Genomic DNA, 18,776 nt, shown 5'->3' with positions numbered 1-18,776 from the left:
CACCCTGAACTCTACAGTGAAACCCTGAAGCACCGAAGAAAAAACTTGATTATTTACTCAGGAACAGCTGCTTATAAGGAAAGTAGCTGTTTGTACTAGCATGGCCTTATAAGAATCAAAGAAATTATAACTTCATATGGGAAAAAACATATCAGATTTGTTTAAGTAAACTTTATAAACAATGGTATGATTACAAAAAGTTAATTTATATAATAGCTATATAAAAAAGCTTACACTTTATCCCCAATTTCTTCTGCCATTCGAAGGATTTCAAAAAGAAGTACCATTTTTCCAGAATGCTCTAAAACCTCAGCATCAGCATCTGTAACAAAATCTTTGTACCAATCTGGAGCTGGGCTACTTGGGTTAGAAGTGGAAGCAGTTTTACCTAAATAAAATAAATAGAACATAAGTAATTACAATAATCAGGAGAAAACTGATTGACACCCAAAGAAGCAGAACAAGCCAGAGTAAGACAGCTAAGAAATGAATGGCTATTCAGGATAGGGAAAGGACAGGTAGATGAACACAGAAAGAGAAAGGCCATCACAGGAGCAGGAGCTCTCCACCGAGGAAAAGGCATAGAATGGAGAGAGATGAAGGTTCGGAGAAATGAAAGGTGATAGCAAGCAAAAGATGGATTCTGACAGAATGCAGTAAGACAGACTCTACAAGCAGGGCTAAGGAGTTCAGAAAGAGACCATAAAAGGCGAAAATTCCCCAGATTACAAACAAAAAACAAACAAACAAAAAAAAAACACTAAAATCCTGCAAATACACTATAAGAAACACGAGGCAACAAAAACAGAGAGATCAAGGGGGAAAAAATCTTTTCACTGGCTACTAAACCCAAAGGCTGACATGAAAAAAAAAAATCACCCAATCATACTGCACTGTTTTGTCACTATTTTAACAAAATATTTGACTATTAAATAAAATATACAGGAAATAATCTATTAGATGACATAAATACAATTTGACTCAATGTTTAAAAAATTATGCCTCATAGGCCTCTATAATTTCTCACAATTGTCTTGCATGGAAAAGTATTTACAATTTTAATGTTATAAAAAGCATAAAGTATAATGAACAGCTGTGCTTCCAGATCTCACATTCAGCTAAATTGTAACTGTACTGGATTCAAGTGAAGTCTAAACTCTGGTCCATTCTCGCCTTCTTTTTTTTTTTAAGACCTAACCCCCTGCTTTCTATATTTGCCATTTCTATTTTACTGCAAGTATACCCCTAACCTGTGCATCATCTTGGCATTCTAAATTATGCATAAATCATATTATATTGCTTATATCACTCTGAAAACTTTACTCAGAGTGGTTTTCCATTCAAAATGTGATTATTCGTTTGTCTTTTACCTCTCATTCAGATATATTGCCATGTAGTATGCTACTACATGATTTTGTCATCAGTTATTAGCTTTGTTTGTAAGATAAAAAATGTTTCTCTACGAAAGCAGCACAATGAACACCCAATGCTTGCTGCTATATTTTCTCAAAACCATACATTTTTACCTAAGCTTTAAATTTTATAAGAGACACAGTATGGCTTTTACAACAGTTCAACATACCGACTTCATAATCAATATTGATATAATCTTATTCTCTTGAGCATCTGACCACATTGCTTGCTTTGTGAGCTAACTTTCCTCATGCTGCTTACTAGCTTTTTTCTGTCACTCCATTTTTCTAAGGTTATTTCTATTATTCCATAATTATTTTTCTTTTATTAACTCAAAATTATATTTATTATTATTGTGTGTGGTGTGGCAGGCACACATGTTGAAGTCAGAGGCCAACCATGTGAGGCTCATTCTCTCCTTCCACCTTTATGTACGTCCCTAGGAACTAACTCATGTCTGCAAGCTTGCATGCCGGACATGCATTGAGGCATCTTGCCAACCACTGAAAATTATTTCTATTTTGTTTTTATCAATTTCATATATGTATACTTCCCACATATCCTCACCTCCAACTTCCTACCAGGTCTCTCCACCATTTAACCTCCCTTAAATTCTCTCTTATTCAGCCAGGCGTGGTGGCACACGCCTTTAATCCGAGCACTTGGGAAGCAGAGGTAGGTGGATCGCTGTGAGTTCGAGGCCAGGCTGGGCTACAAAGTTAGTCCAGGACAGCCAAGGCTACACTGAGAAACCCTGTCTTGAAAAACAAAAACAAACAAACAACAACAACAACAAAAAAACCAAAAAACATTCTCTTATTCATTTCTGTGTTCATTTTCTTCTGCGATCCACCAAGATTAACCAGGGCCACCTATGTAATTGTGGGTTTGGAGTTATCAATTGAAGGTAGTGGAAACAGTGGAGGGTACATAACTAAGACAGTCACCCCCTACCCCTGAATCTAATGACTGCCAATAGTTCAGAGATAAAGGGTAGGACCCTATAGCCTTGCCTGCCTATTGATAGGGCTGGTCTGCTGTGCGCTCAATGCAGGTAACTGCAGTTGGTATAAGTTAATGGCTACGGTAGTAGTATCAAATAGTGAATGGTGTTTCGTTGCCCTTCACCATTAGCTTCCAACTCTTAACAGAGATACAGGTCCCTCTTCTACAATTTTCTGCATTTTAGGCAGTCACAAGTCTCTGTATCTACCACTGCTCACTGTGAAAGAGGCCTGTCTAAATTCATCTTCAGTGTAGCTGAAAGCTGTAAACATGACTGAGATGAAGGCACACATCTGCTGGCCGATTCTATACCTGTTTCTGTTAGCTACCCCAAACAATCACTAATACACAATTACTTCTTTGTTTTATTTTGTTTTGCTTTTGGACAGGGTTTCATGTACCCCAAACTTTTCTTGAATTCACTGTGTCTCCAAGGCTGGCTCTGAACTTCTGATCTCTGTATCCATTTGGGATTACAGTTGTGTGCCATCATACCTGGATTCCAAGCTAATGCTGTAAAGCTAATAATAAATTTTTACAAACCAAAGGCCAACATTGAGACATACAAGCTTCCTATAATATTCTCAGATTAACTGGCAGGGTTTTTTTAGTCGGGCAGGAGAGGGGGTCAAAGGGTAGGGGCAGGGAGGAGCGAGAAGAGACACACTATTTACTTACAAAATGTATACCCTTTAAAAGGATTCTGCTTTGAGAAAATAATCTAAGAACTTGTCAAAATACAGAAGACTCAAAGCCTTATATTCTGTCCCTGAGTATGAAGAAAAAAAAAGCAACAGCAATAACAAAGCTCGTTAGTCTCAAGACTCAAATATTGCTAGAGCTTCTTATTCTTGAACTTGCTTTTTAGATGTAACAAGGCTCTCTTTGTGTCTGATCCCTGGTGGTTCCATTACTTTTATAGCAGTCATTGTGTATTTGCATTGAAACCACAATGAGCTATTCTTTAGGCATGCCACATATTTATAAAACTTCATCTTTCTCTAAATGACTTTTGCTTATTTTCTGAGACAAGGTCATACTCTGTAGCCTAGGCTGACCTCAATTGCACTACACAGTCAAGGCTAGACTTAAATTTACAATCCTCTGACCTTATCATCTGGAGTGCTGAGATTATAGGCATACACTTTTGGCTCTGTAATACTGCACAGGATATTCCATTCACACCCTACTAGTCCTTTCATTTCAGAAACGTTTCCCTGAAATTACTGGCTCTTGGCTAGTCTGGGAACATGAATGGTAAATAGTCCTCTTCGTTGACATGAAAACATTGCCTGGTAACCACAACTCATCACACACAGGTAATTTAGGGAGAAGTCCTCTTTGTGGGAATATATAAAACTTGGAATGAACTAGGTGCATAGTAACCAGCTCCTAATAAAACTCTAGTGAGCTTCATTGGTAGACAATACATTGTACATGTGGTCATATGGTGCTAGAGAAGTGCACTCCAGAGGACTCCACGGAAAGTGACTTTTGGAAGTTTCCTTTGGACTTCACTCCATGTGCCTTTTCTCTTTTTTGACTCTGTGCTATAACTTGGTTACAATAACACATAATCTTGAATATGACTATACTCTAGAGCCTCTGAGTCTTTCTAGTCCATTGCTGAGCATGTACGTGGTCTTGAGGACCCTGGCATATAACTTATTTAAACACCTTTATATAACTAAGTACCTTTTTATAATTAGTCACCTGGCAAAAAGCCATTGCTTCTAGAGAATAGTACAGTAAAATAATTTAATATGGCTAGGCAATGGTGGCACATGCCTTTAATCCCAGCTCTCTGGAAGCAGAGGCAGGTGGATCACTGTGAGTTCGAGGCCAAACTGGTCTACAAAGCAAGTCTAGGATAGCTAAGGCTACACAGAGAAACCCTGTCTCAAAACAAAACAAAACAAAACAAAAAAACATAAAGCAATAAATTAACATGAAAATATGAGAACTGAAAAGTACTGGAAGTAAAAATGTGAAGCTACATAGGAAATGTCTAAGCTCAAAACAAGTGATAATTTCTATGCAAACATAATAGATTCCAGTCTTTTATATATGTGTGGCTGGGAATCAAACCCAAGGAATCCTGGATGCTAAATCACCTACCAATGAGCTATGACTTTATTACTTCCATTCTAATTTTGATCCTCCTAAGTATAATAACAGTACGTTACAGTAAAATCTAAAAGAACAAAATATGGGGCTGGGACTGTAGCTCAGCTGGTAGGATGCTTCCGTAACATACGGCAACCCCTGGATTCCATCCCCAGCACTGCAAAAACAAAGTACTGTGGCATGCATCTTCAAGCCTAGCACCCTAGAGGTAGAAACAGGATGATGACAAATTCAGGGATTTTCAGCTATTATCAACAACCTGGACTATATGAGACCCTCTCTTTAAAAAAATAAAACTCCAGAAACCTCTGTGCTACTCCAATTACTATATATTCTAGCCAGGCTGGTGGGCCATGTCTATAATCCCAGCAGCAGGGAGGCCAAGGAAGGCATATCACAAGTTCAGTGTCCAACATATAAAGTTCCAGACCAGCAGAGACTACACAGAGAACTTGTCTCAAAAAACAAACAAATCCTCAGCAATGTGGGAAAATAAAGCTTGCAAAAATATTTATGCTAATTTTCTAATTTTATCATCCATATCATTTAACTGTAACTTCTGTCCCAACTCTGCAGCGTAGAGATGCATGGCACGTTAACAGTAACTGAATGAATCCAACTACTACTTTATATACATTCTGGGGAGAGAAACAGAAAAGGAGTGTGTGTGTGTGCGCAGGCGGAGCTAAAGCAGCAGCAGCAGGGTGCTGTGGGTTGGGACAAGGTTCGTCCTCACTGCAATTCATGTTACATTTTGATTCCCAAGAGATGGTTAGGTTATTAGCAGTGATAAACAAAGTAGAATAAGGGTGCACAGCCATAGAACTCGGGGCTGCGGCAGAGAGCCGAGGGTCTGAAGGCAGTGGCCTTAAACGAGGGGACCTTCCTGTGACAATGACTGTGAGAACTGCACTTGGGATTTGTCCTCTGATTTTCTACAAGGTGAACAGCACAAGGCACTCACCACATACAGATGCCCAAGCATGGGCTTCTCAGCCTCTAGTACTGTGAGGCCCAGTAGAATTTTTTCCTTTATAGACTATGCCATCAGTTGGACAAAGACAAACAGTAAGCTCCATCAATGTGTTTTTGTTTGTTTAGAACCTAGCACATGCTAAGAACTCAATAAATATATTTGTTGAGTGAAAACAGATGGTGTATTTGGGCTAATATTATATGGCCCTACATCAAACACAAGAATTCCGTCACAAAGTTTATATTCATATATGAAATGGGATACATTGAAAAATGTGTCAGGAAGTTGAGGCAGGATTACCAGAAATTTGTGGGAAGCCTGGCATACAAAGTGAATTTCAGGCCTGGGCTACTAAATAAGACTGTGTCCAAAAGCCCACCCACTCAACCAACCTAAAGAAACATAGCATATAGCCATTCACAGATGAATAAATTTTAGAAAAATATTTAGCTCTATAGCTATTCTTTACCATAAACTTTCCTTATAATAAAATATAAAATGATGCTGTAAACTTAATAACATACTTAAACATGATGCTACTTAGAAAACTACTACAAGAGAATTAAACTTAACATCCACCCATAGTCCATGTGCAGCACCATTCTGGATCCTTAGCGTTCCACTCTAAGAAAGTGATTTCATTTTAGTTACCAAGTGACAGCTAAGTAAGCTCATATAGTATATTCTTTTTTAAAAAATGCTTCTGGCATGAATTTGGGTGCCCTCAATTTGATCACTTCCCTTTAGTGGGGGGGGCCAGGTGGGCACATAGAGGAAGGGGAAGCAGGCTATCTGGATGAGACCTGATAGGCTGTGGCCATATGGTGGGGGAAGAGGCCCTCTTCTGTCAGAGGTCTAGGGGAGGGGAATGGGGCAGAAGAGGGAGGGAGGGAACGGGAATGTACAAGTAAGGGGATAACAATCGGGATGTAATCTGAATAAATTATAATAAAAATTTTCATTTATTTTATGTGTTACCTGTGTGTGTGTGTGTGTGTGTGTGTGTGTGTGTGTGTGTGTGTGATGTGTGTCATGTGTATGTAGTGCCTGAGGAAGACTTTAGAGTCTCTGAAAGTGAAATTACAAACAGATGTAAGGCATTTTGTAGATGCTGGGAACCCAACTCTGGTCTTCTGGAAGAGCAACCAGTGCTTGTAACCACTGAGCCATTTCTCTAGCCCCAATATATTCCTAAATGGAGAGCATTTAAATGTAAAGAACATGCCAGGTGTGGCTGTGTACACCTTTAATCCCAGCACTCAGGAGGCAGAGGCAGGCAGATCGCTGTGAGTTCGAGGGCAGCCTGGTTTACAAAGGGAGTCCAGGACAGCCAAGGCTACACAGAGAAACCCTGTCTCAAAAAAACCAAAAAATAAAATAAAATAAATCTAAAGAACAAAATCATATTTTTACCATCTATTCTAAAGAATAAAATACGCATGTATATAAGCTACAAAAATACAATACATCTATATATAAATAACTTCTCCTTTACTTGACACAAACACTAAAAAACAAAAGTCCTAGACAAGCAGTCAAAGCCTGTCTTTTGGAACTCATGACTTTTCCTGCCTGATTTCAAGCACACAACATACTGCCTTCCACAATTTGGTCTAGTGCTTTCCAAGCCCTTCAGATTATGGCATATAAAAAGTAGGAGACTTCAGAAGCACACCAGAAAAAACAATGGAAACAGCTAGACATTTCTAGAAAGCAATCAAGCTATATATCCTACTTGCACTTCCTGGTGATAAAAGGAATGTTTAGCGAACTTTTAAAATGAATTAATATTTGATTTCTTGAGAATTTCATACATGCATCACCTCTACCCCCACTGCCTCCCCTTCAACTCCTCCCCACGCCTCTATCATGTAACTTATTTACAGCACTGAACAGTTCACTCTCTTTTCAGCTACAACAGAAAAAAAGAAATGCAACATAATTATTCCCAGGACCACAAATACATAGCGAGAGACTGCAGAAGTCTTAAGTAGAAAGCGTGGAAGAAGAGAGCAGAGGAGGCGATAACAGAAGCTTTCTATTGCTTTAACTCTATAATCACAGCTTTGCTGTTTTGATGAGCATACTCTTTACTTCTATTTGGAAGATGAATGCTGATAAAGCTGTTTTAATGGATGGAGTAGCCAAAGAGAAGAAGAAAGAGGGAATTTTTTTAGTTTAAATGTCATGACTCCCCTGATTTGGAGAATCCAGGGTTTGTGGTTAGGATGCCACCTGTCTACTCCACAGAGGTACTGAAAAGAGAAGCGCGTATAGAGGATCACTAAGTTAGTCAGCTGCAGACCTGAGCTTACTCAAGCTTAGCTCATCTCGAGACCATTCAGCTGCCACCCACATTGCTTTCCTCCTCACAGATGCTGTTTTGCTCTATACCTCCCCGATGCCAAACATTTAGAGCCATTTACAAGTGTGATTTTTAGTCCCAGCTTTAAAGGTCCTAACACAGTCAGCAAGTACTAAGAACATAGAAAGGCTAAGTACTAACTCTTAGGAAAAACTCTAAGACTTTTACTTTCACGTAAAGGAGAGAAAAATGGCAGTGAATTGTACATGTTACAGGGAGGGGGAAACCAAAACAGGTAATTATAGATTATGAAGACTTAGAAAGCAAAAAGACTAAATGATTAAAATCTGTTCTAATGTATACAATTCATTACCTGAAAGGCTTCCAGTTTTCCTATGTAGCTAGATGCAAATCCCATGGAGGCCTTGAGATTAGATACAATCTGGCCCAAATTCCAGTTTTACCATTCAGTTATAACCCTGAATTTACCGACTATATACTTCAGTGTCACTTAGGAACGGTTAGCTATACACGGAATTGAGTACAGATATAACATTTAAATAAACAACTAGTTTTTCTTTTTCTTTCCTCCAAATTACAAGACAGAGCAAAATGACCTGCCTACCATTAAACATTAACGGAATATTTGCTATAACTCTGTGCTCCTCTTTCCTTCTAGCCTCTAAGTACCCAAGCAAAGGGATTCCTTTCCATCAACTTGCTAGGATAACAAAGGGCAAAACCGAGCGCTGAGGAGCTACTATGTTACAATAAAGGCGACGGCCAGCACACTCACTTTCATCTAGCTTCAGAGAAACTGAAGGGTTGTTTCCTGCTTCATCCGCATTGCCTTCTCCACCTCCTCGAGATCTTGAATTCCAGACTTTGATCACTTCAACATCATTGTCACTACCACTTCCGCTGGAGTTGCTATCCTTTTTCCCTTTTTTGCCCTTTGTTTTCTTCTTTCTGAAAAAAAAAAAAAAAGGAAGGAAGAAAGAAAATTTCATGTTAGGAAAGCATATTAAGGTTAGAAGGCCAATTATCGGAAGACAACCAGTAAGTACAGGCTTTTGAATGTACCAGCATAGGTAACAAAAGTACTCAATTTACTTTGCATACTCATCTGAGCTTAAGCTCATGGAGGTTTCATCAGAATCTGAAGCTATAAATTCATCCATACTATCTTCATCAAAATAACCCTAGACGGAAAAAAAAAACCAAACACATTTTAGTAGCCAATTTCGACATATATTGGAAATTCAAAGGTTTCGTTTCACTTGACAGACAGAATATAAATAAGGACCAAGGAACTATTAAAGATTGGAAGAAACAATAGCGATTTAACAAGACTATAAAACAGGAGATCATGACTGGGATGATGAAAAAGTAAAAATGAAGGCATCCAAAGTCTGTTGTAGTGTAGCAAAGTTAATTTATTGGCTCTGATAAGTTACTATGGGTAAACACAATATTAACATTAGGAGAAACTGAATTGAAGTATAAAAGAACTCCTTAAGCCATTTTCTTCTCTTTTTTGGGGGTGGGGGTGGTTTTTCCGAGACAGGGTTTCTCTGTGTATCCTTGGCTGTCCTGGACTCACTCTGTAGACCAGGTTGGCCTCGAACTCACAGAGATCTGCCTGCCTCTGCCTCCCGAGTGCTGAGATTTACAGGTGTGCGGCACCATGCCTGGCTCTTGAGCCATTTTTCTAATCTTTCTATAAGCATAAAATTATTTCAAACTAAAAAATAATAATAATTATTAAGACAAATTCTCAGCCAAAGCTGGCCTCCCAATGCTGGATCTTACTGCCTCAGCCTTCTAAGTGCTAAGAGTACAAACGTGTGTCACCATACCCAGCAAGGCACTTAGTTGTTTTTCTGGAGACAAGGTTTCTTATACTATGGACTGGCCATGAACTCCCTATGGTGGTCAAGGATGATTGAAATTCACATGCCCATACTTCCACCTCCCAAGGGCTCAGATTATAGATGCATGCGCCTTGCCTGGTTTGTGTGGTCTTGGAGATCAAAGCAGTGCATCAAGCACGCTAGACACTCTACCTATTGAGCTACATCCCCCACCCAAGTTATACAGTTTTACATCTCTTCAGTGTATATGTACATATGTCATTGGGGATCAAAACTAAGGACCTTGTGCTTAATAGGCAAGCTGCTACTCCTTTAAAAAGGTTAAAAGGGCCCAATACAAGAACATTTAGAACTGAGGATGTAGCCCTCTTAGGTTCAAATAAAGTGAATAAATAAATTAATTTAATTAAAAAAAACCCAAACACCCCATAAGCATACTGAATTCACGACACAGAAATAAGCTAGGCATGGTGGCACACACCTGTAGTACCAACACTCAGAGGGCAGAGAGAAGAGGATTGTTACAAGTTGGAGGCTAACATGGACTCAAAGTAAGTTTTAGACCATCCAGGGATATAGAGTAAAAAGCCATCTCAATGACACGAAAAAGGAATATAAATTAACTAAAAATAAAAGAAACTGAGTTAATAAAATAGAAAGTTCCTTCAGGTATAGAGAATATAAAAAGTAACAGTTAAATAATTTGAGATACTTGATTTACCTTATTTTCTTTGCTAATGTAGTCCAGCTGCAAACACCAAGGATGAGTCCAGATTCTACTTAACATCTGGAAATCTTGGAAGAGCTTTGCACCTGCCTTTCCTCTTCCACCTTCAGTGCTATTGCCTACACCTGACCAAAAGAAACTGTAGTTGAAGACACAAGAATACTCCATTTCCAAAACATTGATTCTGTATTAGATTACCTAGGCCACAGATTCTTTTCTAAGTGTAAAAAGGCTTATAAAATCTTATTTCTTTCTATTAATGTTTTGAAATACATGAAGTAAATAAGGTTGTAGGAGAAACCCACATTACAGAAATGATTAGAATATTGAAGAACAAATATATAGTAAAGAAATATATGTGATTTGGGTTTTTTCCCCTTTTGAGGCAGAACCCCATATAGTCTAAGCTGCCTTCAAATCCTGATCCTCCTACTTCTACCAACAAGTGCTGAGAATAGAAGTGTACACTACCACACTCAGCAATATATGCAATTTGGAAAAGTGATGTATTAAGCAATAAATAAAGCATATTTAGAGACATTAGTAACAATAATATATAAAATATTTTCTGATTTTATTGACAACAAAGTAATAATTATTAAGACAACTATAATCTGTTGCCTAACACATAATGGGAGGGGCACTGTATTTTAATTAAGGGTCACTAAAAATAGGTATTTTTTCCCTAAGATTTTTGAAATCTCCTAAACTGTATCCATCCACAGTTCCTTCATTTATTACAGACAAATAAAGGATTGCTCCATATGGATAAGCTTCTAACAATTCTTTACAACTATTAGGACACAAAAGGCTACTTTCAAAAATTATTCTTTTTTTCCTGTTTTTCAAGACAGAGTTTCTCTGTGTAGCCTTGGCTGTCCTGGACTCACTCTGTAGACTAGGCTGGCTTTGAACTCACAGCGATCTGCTTGCCTCTGCCTCCCAAGTGTTGGGATTAAAGGCGTGCACCACCACGCCTGGCTTCTGATGTACAAAGTGTAAATGAAGGAAGGGGAAGAGAATATACCCAGCGCACACACAAATGATAATGATCTTACTACCAGGGGAAGTAAAAACACCACCAACAAAACCAAAGAGGTGAAATCCATAGAAATATAGAATAATTGCAAGAAACAGGGTGTTGGAAAGAATGAAGAGATAGAAAGCAATGGGTACAAATTTTCAGTCATGTAGGATACATACTTTACAGACATGATAATGAACATAAGGGATATAGTTAATATTCTGTATATGGTAAATGGCTAAATGCATTTGAGGTATTTTACATACACAAAACATGAGAAAAGAGTAGTCACACTTAATCAGTTATATTAATTATCTTGCTAAGCAGATGTACACATTAAAATATACTGCACACCTTAAAATACATACAATAAAAAGAAAATATTTTGTGTCATTTTATCCTCTAAGCTGACTGAGGCTTGTCTTATTTGCTAATATATTTAGAAAGTCATTTCGGATGATGTTCCACATGCGCTCGAATGAGTGTTCTATGGATGCTGGACTGTACTCAATAAGGATATCTTAAGTCTAGTTTATAATGTTCAAATTTTCAAGTCATTTAAGTCCATTGAGGATCTGCTTAGCTGTTCTAGACATCACTGAAGCCTTCTGTGTTTCTCCAGCATTACTGGCTAAAGAAGAAAAAATGAAGGGCATTAAAAACGAGAAAATTTGGGGCCAATGAGAGTCTGAAAAAGACACCTGTTACTGAGCCTGACAAGCTAAATTTGATCCCTGTGACCCACATATGGTAGGAGAGAACCGAGTCTTTCAGGCTGTTCTCTAACCTCCACATGAGTGTCATGGTCTTCATGTGTACACATACACATACAAAATTGTAATAAAAAATCAAAAGTCAACATAGGGTGGTGCATGCCTTTATTCCCAGCACTCAGGAAGCAGAAGTACATCTCTGCAAGTTGGAGGTCAGCCTGGTCCACATAGTGAGTTTTAGGCCAACAAGATTATCTGAAAACAGAACTAAGAAACAGTGTGGTGGCAGAACCCTATGACCCCAGCACTTGAGATGTAGAGGCAAGCGGACCTTAAGTTTAAAGCCAGCTCTGGCTCGATGGCACATCTAGGCCAGCTTGGGCTATGTGAGACCTTATGTCAAAAAACAAACCACCAAAAAAATCTTCAAACACTTTATGGGTGGTAGTTCAACACTTAGTTTATCTCAAAATATGTCCTAATAAAATAATCCCCTTTTAACATGAAAATCTGATTTTATAGTCTGTAATATTTCTTACGATTTAATTCGTAGGATTCAAGAGAATTGTTTTATAATAAGCACTTAGGACAACCTGACAACACAAGCCATCACACTTGTAACACAAAGTGCCAAGTGAATTCTAAGCAACAGGAAGTGGAAAGAATATCTCAGCAATACAGGCTCTATGAAGCTGAAGAAAGGGCCTTACTTATCATGTGTAAACAGGTTTTACAACCTTAAAATTGAAACCTTTTTCAATTTTATCATCTTTTTCCATCACATTCTCATTGGCTTCACTAGCCAGGCACTATACATGACAACTACCTTTACTTAAGCCCTGCAAAGGAAATCGTGGTAAACATTAGAATGTGCTTACTTTGATACTGGATGAAAGGCGAAGAAATAAGTAAGATTATACATAATACAGAAGTTTTGTTCACATATGAAACAGTCCAGCACAAGTCTTTGTTCTATGTAATTTAAAGAGTTTACAAAAAGCCCAGTACTCAGGAGGCACCGCCAGGCAGGTGGCTGTGTGTTAAAAGCCAGCCTGGTCTACAAAATGAGCTCAGGACAGCCAAAGCCACACAGAGAAACCCCGTCTCAAAAAAAAAGGGGGCGGGGTGGTGGTTTAAAAGCCTCTAGTGTTAACTGTATTACAATAGGATCATAGAATAATAAAATCTGCAGGCTGTAATTCTTAGAGGAAAATTAATCCTTGGTCTAAACCTCTAATATATTCATTAATAGTCAAAGGAATATCAGGAACTGTGATCAGAGTGCTTCAGTACACAGGGTAACAAGAAAGCATGACTAAAAACAAGTAGAAATGTGAAAAAAAAAGATGAAAAAACTATTGGGGCTTAGAAAGTGAAATGATGAAATCATCTGAAGCTTAAGAAATGCTACAGAAAGAAATCTGAAATTATACAAGATACAAATTATAAAGAATAACTGAACATAACTTTTGAAAATAAGTCACTGCATTGCTCTTTTAAAGATTTATTAAAATAGGGAATAGTAGTGTATGCCTGTAATTCCAGAAATTAAGAGGCAGAGAGAGCCAGAGAATCAGCCCAAGATACACAGTAAAACCTTGTTTCTCCCCTAAACAGTTTTATGGAGATAGAATATACATGGTATAAAATCCATAAATTAGGAGTATAACGTCCAAGCTGGCCAGTGGAGACACATGTATTTAATCCCAGCACTGGGGAGGCAGAGGCAGGCAGATCTTTGAGTTTGAGGCCAGCCTGGCCTACCGAGCAAGCTCCAGGACAGTTAAAACTGTATAGAGAAATGTTATCTTTAAAAAAAAGCATATAATATCCAGTGGCCTCTATTCTAGTCACAGAAATGTGACTACATGGTCACAACTGAGAGACTCTGAGTATGCAGCAACTGTTGTTTTTACAGTGTTTCATACATGCTGGCTAAGCAGCATACCTCTGATTGTTCTGTCCCACAATTGAGCTTCAAAATACTTTCACTACCCCTGCAAAGCCCTACACTACTTAGCGCCCAATACCTCCCATTCTATACCTTTAGCCATACTTAACTCTAACAAAATCTGTACATTTGCTAACACTGGACACTTCATATAAACAGAATCATAAGCATGGTCATTTATGTCTTGCTTTTCATATTTACAAGGGTGAGACATGCTAGCATGTAACAGCAAACTCCCCAATGCCAATAATACCCATTATTATGGAATTATTCCATGTTTCCTCATCCAATCACAGACACGAATTATTTCTGGGTTTTGACTATCTATAAAAAAATGACGACACCAATGAATGGAACTAGAAAATATCCTGAGTGAGGTAACCCAGACCCAGAAAGAATATTCATTGTATGTAATCACTTATAAGTGGACATTAGCAATAATATCAGGATAACCATGCTACAATCCACAGAAGCCAAGGAGGGCCCAAAGGAGGATGCTTGAATCTCACTCTAAAGGGGAAATATAATAGAAATATAAAGTATGATGGAGGGAGGGAATTGGGTGGGAAATGGGGTGGAGAGGGGAACTGTGGTGGGAATCAAGTGGGAGGAAAGGACCTGGAGAGAGAACAGAAATCAGTGGGGATAAAGAAATCAGTGTTGGGATAAAAATGGAGCAGAGATTGAGAGACTGCACCAATGCTTGGCCCAACCTGAGACCCACTCCATGGGAGAGAATCAACCTGACACTATTAATGATACACTGCTCTGCTTGCAGACAAGAGCCTAGCATAACTGTCCTCTGAGAGGCTTCATCCAGTGGCTGATGAAAAGAGATGCAGGAACCCACAGCCAAACAATAGGTGCGACTCAGGGAGTCTTGTGGAAGAGTTGAGGGGAAGGATTAAAGGATGGAGGGGTCAGGAACATTACAAGAAGACACAGAGAGAACACTAACCTGGGTCCACGGGGGTTTCACAGAGCCTGAACCATCAACCAAAGAGTATGCATGAACTGGACCTAGACTCCCTACACATATGGAGCAGATATGCAGCTTGGTCTTCAAGTGGGTCCCCCAACAATTGGAGCGGGAGCTGTCTCTGACCCTGTTGAGGGTAGGACTGAGAGGAGAGGAGGGATGGGGCTGGGATCCCAGTGATCCCAGTGATTAAATAAACAAATTTTAAAAGTGATTAAATAAATAAAATGAATGAAAAAAGGTTGTCATCAAGACTGAAATACAAAGTTCATTTTGATATAGAACTGGTATGTCACATGCTAACTCTGTGTTGAACTTTGTGAGAAATTGGCTAGTTGTTTTCCACTAGTTATTTGGCCACTTTTTACTTTGCTTTTTATCATATCTTTCCTAGTTCGTGGCACATCACTATGGGTTTGCCTCGCATTCATTCATTTATATGAATAAATGGCATTTGTTTATGTTCTCTGGAGAAATGTCTTCTCAATTCCTTAACAGCTGCTTCTTTAGTTAACTTAGGTTTGCAGGGAGGGAGAGTTTGAGATTCTTTTCTCTATATAACCCAGGCTGGCCTACAGTGTGGACTACCACACTACCGATGTCCCTTTATCAGTTGTAAAAGTCCTTTCTATATTTTCTACATGTAAGTGCCTTATTAGATGTGACTCACATATATTTCTTATCATTAGTTGTCTCTTTTAATTGAGACAGGGTTTTACTGTGTACCACAGGCTGCCACAGAACTTGCTACAAAGCAGGGGCTGGCATCAAACTTCAGATCCTCCTGCCTCAGCCCATTGAGTACTGGGATCATAAGCCATGCGTCATCATGCCAAGTTAGTTTTAGCTCTTAAATGGAGAGCTTCCCTTGTTTTATTAATTAACCAAATGAGGTTTTGCATGACTGCTGTGCCTGCTAATTGGGAGGATGAGAAAGGATTGCTTGCTTGAGCCAGGTGTGATGGCACATGCCTGTAATCCCAGGACTCAGAGAGGCAGAGGCAGGAGGATGTCTCTGAGTTCAAGGCCAGCCTGATCTAGAACAGCCAAGGCTACACAGAGAAATGCTGTCTCAAAAAACAAACAAACAAAAAAGATTGCTTGCTTAAACCTAGAAGTACAAGAAAGCCTACTGAAAATGGTGAGACCTTACCTGAAAAAGAAAGGGGAAGAATGGGAGAAGAGAAGGGGAAGGAAAAGAAAAGGGAAGGCAGGAGAGGCTAAGAAGAAGATGGAAGGGGGGAAGAAGGAAGGTGGTTCATGCTCAGTTTTATTTATATTTTTTAGACATTTACTATGTTTTCTTACTCAGTCAAGCCTACCCCACCACTCCTTTTCCTTCTATCTCTCCCTCTCTCCCTGCCCAGTCCCCCAACCTCCTGGAATTCCCTATGGTTTTGAACTCACAGAGATCTGCCTGCTACCATACCCAGCTAAGAATCTCTCTTAAGATGCCTATGTCTGAGGAAGCATCAAACTGCCTATGTAGTTGAGCATGGCCTTGAACTCCCAGTACTGCAGCTTCCACCTCCTAGCTGCTGAGATTATAGGTATGTGCCACCAAGTCTGGCTTCCTTTTTTTAAATCAATAACTGTATCCAGGTGGGCTGAAGGGCAACTTCTTGCCTATATCTACTAACCCTGTATGTACTCATCAGCTGGGGAAAGGTACCACAAAAGGTGACCAGTGAGTAAGAAACTTAACTCCAACCAGAGTCTTGGTTATATTATGTAAGGCAGTATAACATTAAGTACACAGGGTAAGACACATGAATGAACAATACCTGTGCATTCTATTTTTTAAAAGGACACTGATAAAATAAACTAACAGTACTTCACAGAAAATAGCATCAGTCAACATTTAGGGTATCATAAGCATTTCTAAGTTTTTTATTATAACATGGGAAGGATTTTACGTGCTTTGCCTTGTATTTTGCCTTCAAACTTTGTGAACTTGGTAACAAAGAAACAACCTCATGGATTTAATTTATATACCTTTCAATACCAAAGTAGCTAATTTTTTTTCCAAGACAGTGTTTTCTGTGTAACAGGTCTGTCTGTCCAGGAACTTACTCTGTAGTCCAGACTGGCCTCAAACTCATGGAGATCTGCCTGCCTCTGCCTCCCAAATGCTGCAATTAAAGGCATGTGCCACCACCACCTGGCTTGTAGCTGAATATTTTAAAAAGTACTATGGATTTCCTTGTTTTCTTTTACAGATTGATTTCACATGCATAATTCTTCTGAATTGCTTTTGTTTTGTTCAAGACAGTGTTTCTTTGTGTAACCCTGGCTGTCCTGGAAATCACTCTGTAGACTAGGCTGGCCTTGAACTCAGAGATCCACCTGCCTCTGACTCCCGAGTGCTGGGACTAACAGCGATGTGCCACTACACCTGGCATAAGCTAGCTCTTAATAAATTAAAGGATTTATTCACATATGATACACAGAGATTTCTGGGGGTTTTGTGTATTTTGTTGGGCACTGAAAATCAAGCAAAGTCCCAATATTACGTAAGGAGAAGGCATTGCCACTAACCATTATTGCTTTAGCCAGGTGGTGGTAGTGTATTCTTTTAAAGCCAGTACTCAGGAAGCAGATATGCAGGCAGCTATCTTTGAGTTTGAGGTCAGCCTGCCTGGTCTACAAAATAAGTTCCAGAATAGCCAGGACTACACAAGGAAACTCTGACTCAACAAAACAAAACAAATAAGTATTACTGCTTTAAGTTTGTCCCTTGAGTTTAGCACCGATAATAAGCATTGCAATTTTAGGCACTGTTATTTTGTTCAAATGTAAAGCTAAAAAGAATAAACAAAAAACATGGCAAAATTACTAAGACCATATTCTTCAGAAAAAGAATCTATTCATAGAAAAGATTAAAACAACTGAATGTATTTGTTACCTGTTAAGTGATCTAAGTAGTACTGATAGAGCTTGCACTGAATAGCAGTCATTCTCACAGCTAACACATATTCATGTTTTGGAGGCAAGAACTTTGTTAACGCTGTATAATCTTTCCTCTGCAATTAACAAGACAAAGAATGCAAATCAATTATCTAAATAGGTAACAAAAATTAATTGGTTGGCAAACAGTCAGTTTTTTAGAGTCAATAGACACGGAGTCAATATTTTCTTAAAGTTTTTTGTCCTTTCAAATCATAACAGGGACCACAAATGCTCATACTGAATTACTTCATATGACTAGATGATATAATACACTGGTAAAAATAGATACTGCAACATGCCTATCAGGTTTTAAATTCAAGTGGTGGTATGATCACTTAGCAAAATGAAAGCTTTCAAGATGTTCTTCCCTGTAATAAAAAAAAGTATGACAAATTTGAGACATCACGTAGTCATATGAACGATAATACTATCAAAAATAACTTGCTTTTCACATAGTAAATCATAAGAATCAAGAGTTTCATGTAGCCAAGTGTTGCATTAAAAAAAAAAATCTCAGGGCTGGAGAGATGGCTCAGAGGTTAAGAATCCAAAGGTCCTGATTTCAATTCCCAACAACCACATGGTGGCTTACAACCATCTATAATGTGATCTGATGCCCTCTTCTGGCCTGCAGGTGTACATGCAGGCAGAGCACTGTATATATAATAATAAACAAATCTTTTTTAGAAAGAAAGAAAGAAAGAAAGAAAGAAAGAAAGAAAGAAAGAAAGAA

General features: G+C 38.6%; 1 protein-coding gene across 9 annotated transcripts in view; it reads right to left on the bottom strand.

The window, feature by feature from the left end:
- The window catches only part of ATRX (ATRX chromatin remodeler), a 142,867-nt gene that overhangs the window by 29,577 nt on the left and 94,514 nt on the right, over positions 1–18,776 (bottom strand). For all 9 annotated transcript variants that reach the window (XM_084789262.1, XM_084789261.1, XM_084789263.1 and 6 more), the window contains 5 exons: positions 18,000–18,117; positions 10,422–10,552; positions 8,940–9,028; positions 8,623–8,795; positions 235–388 (listed from right to left, as the gene is read on the bottom strand). In XM_084789262.1, the coding sequence (XP_084645388.1) occupies positions 235–388; positions 8,623–8,795; positions 8,940–9,028; positions 10,422–10,552; positions 18,000–18,117 (665 nt within the window). The remainder of the gene's footprint in view (positions 1–234; positions 389–8,622; positions 8,796–8,939; positions 9,029–10,421; positions 10,553–17,999; positions 18,118–18,776) is intronic.

This window comes from Acomys minous, assembly GCF_964271855.1.
Source record: "Acomys minous genome assembly, chromosome: 7".
Lineage (NCBI taxonomy): Eukaryota > Metazoa > Chordata > Mammalia > Rodentia > Muridae > Acomys > Acomys minous.
Note: the sequence above shows the minus strand (reverse complement) of the source record. Positions and strands in the feature narration are given on the sequence as shown.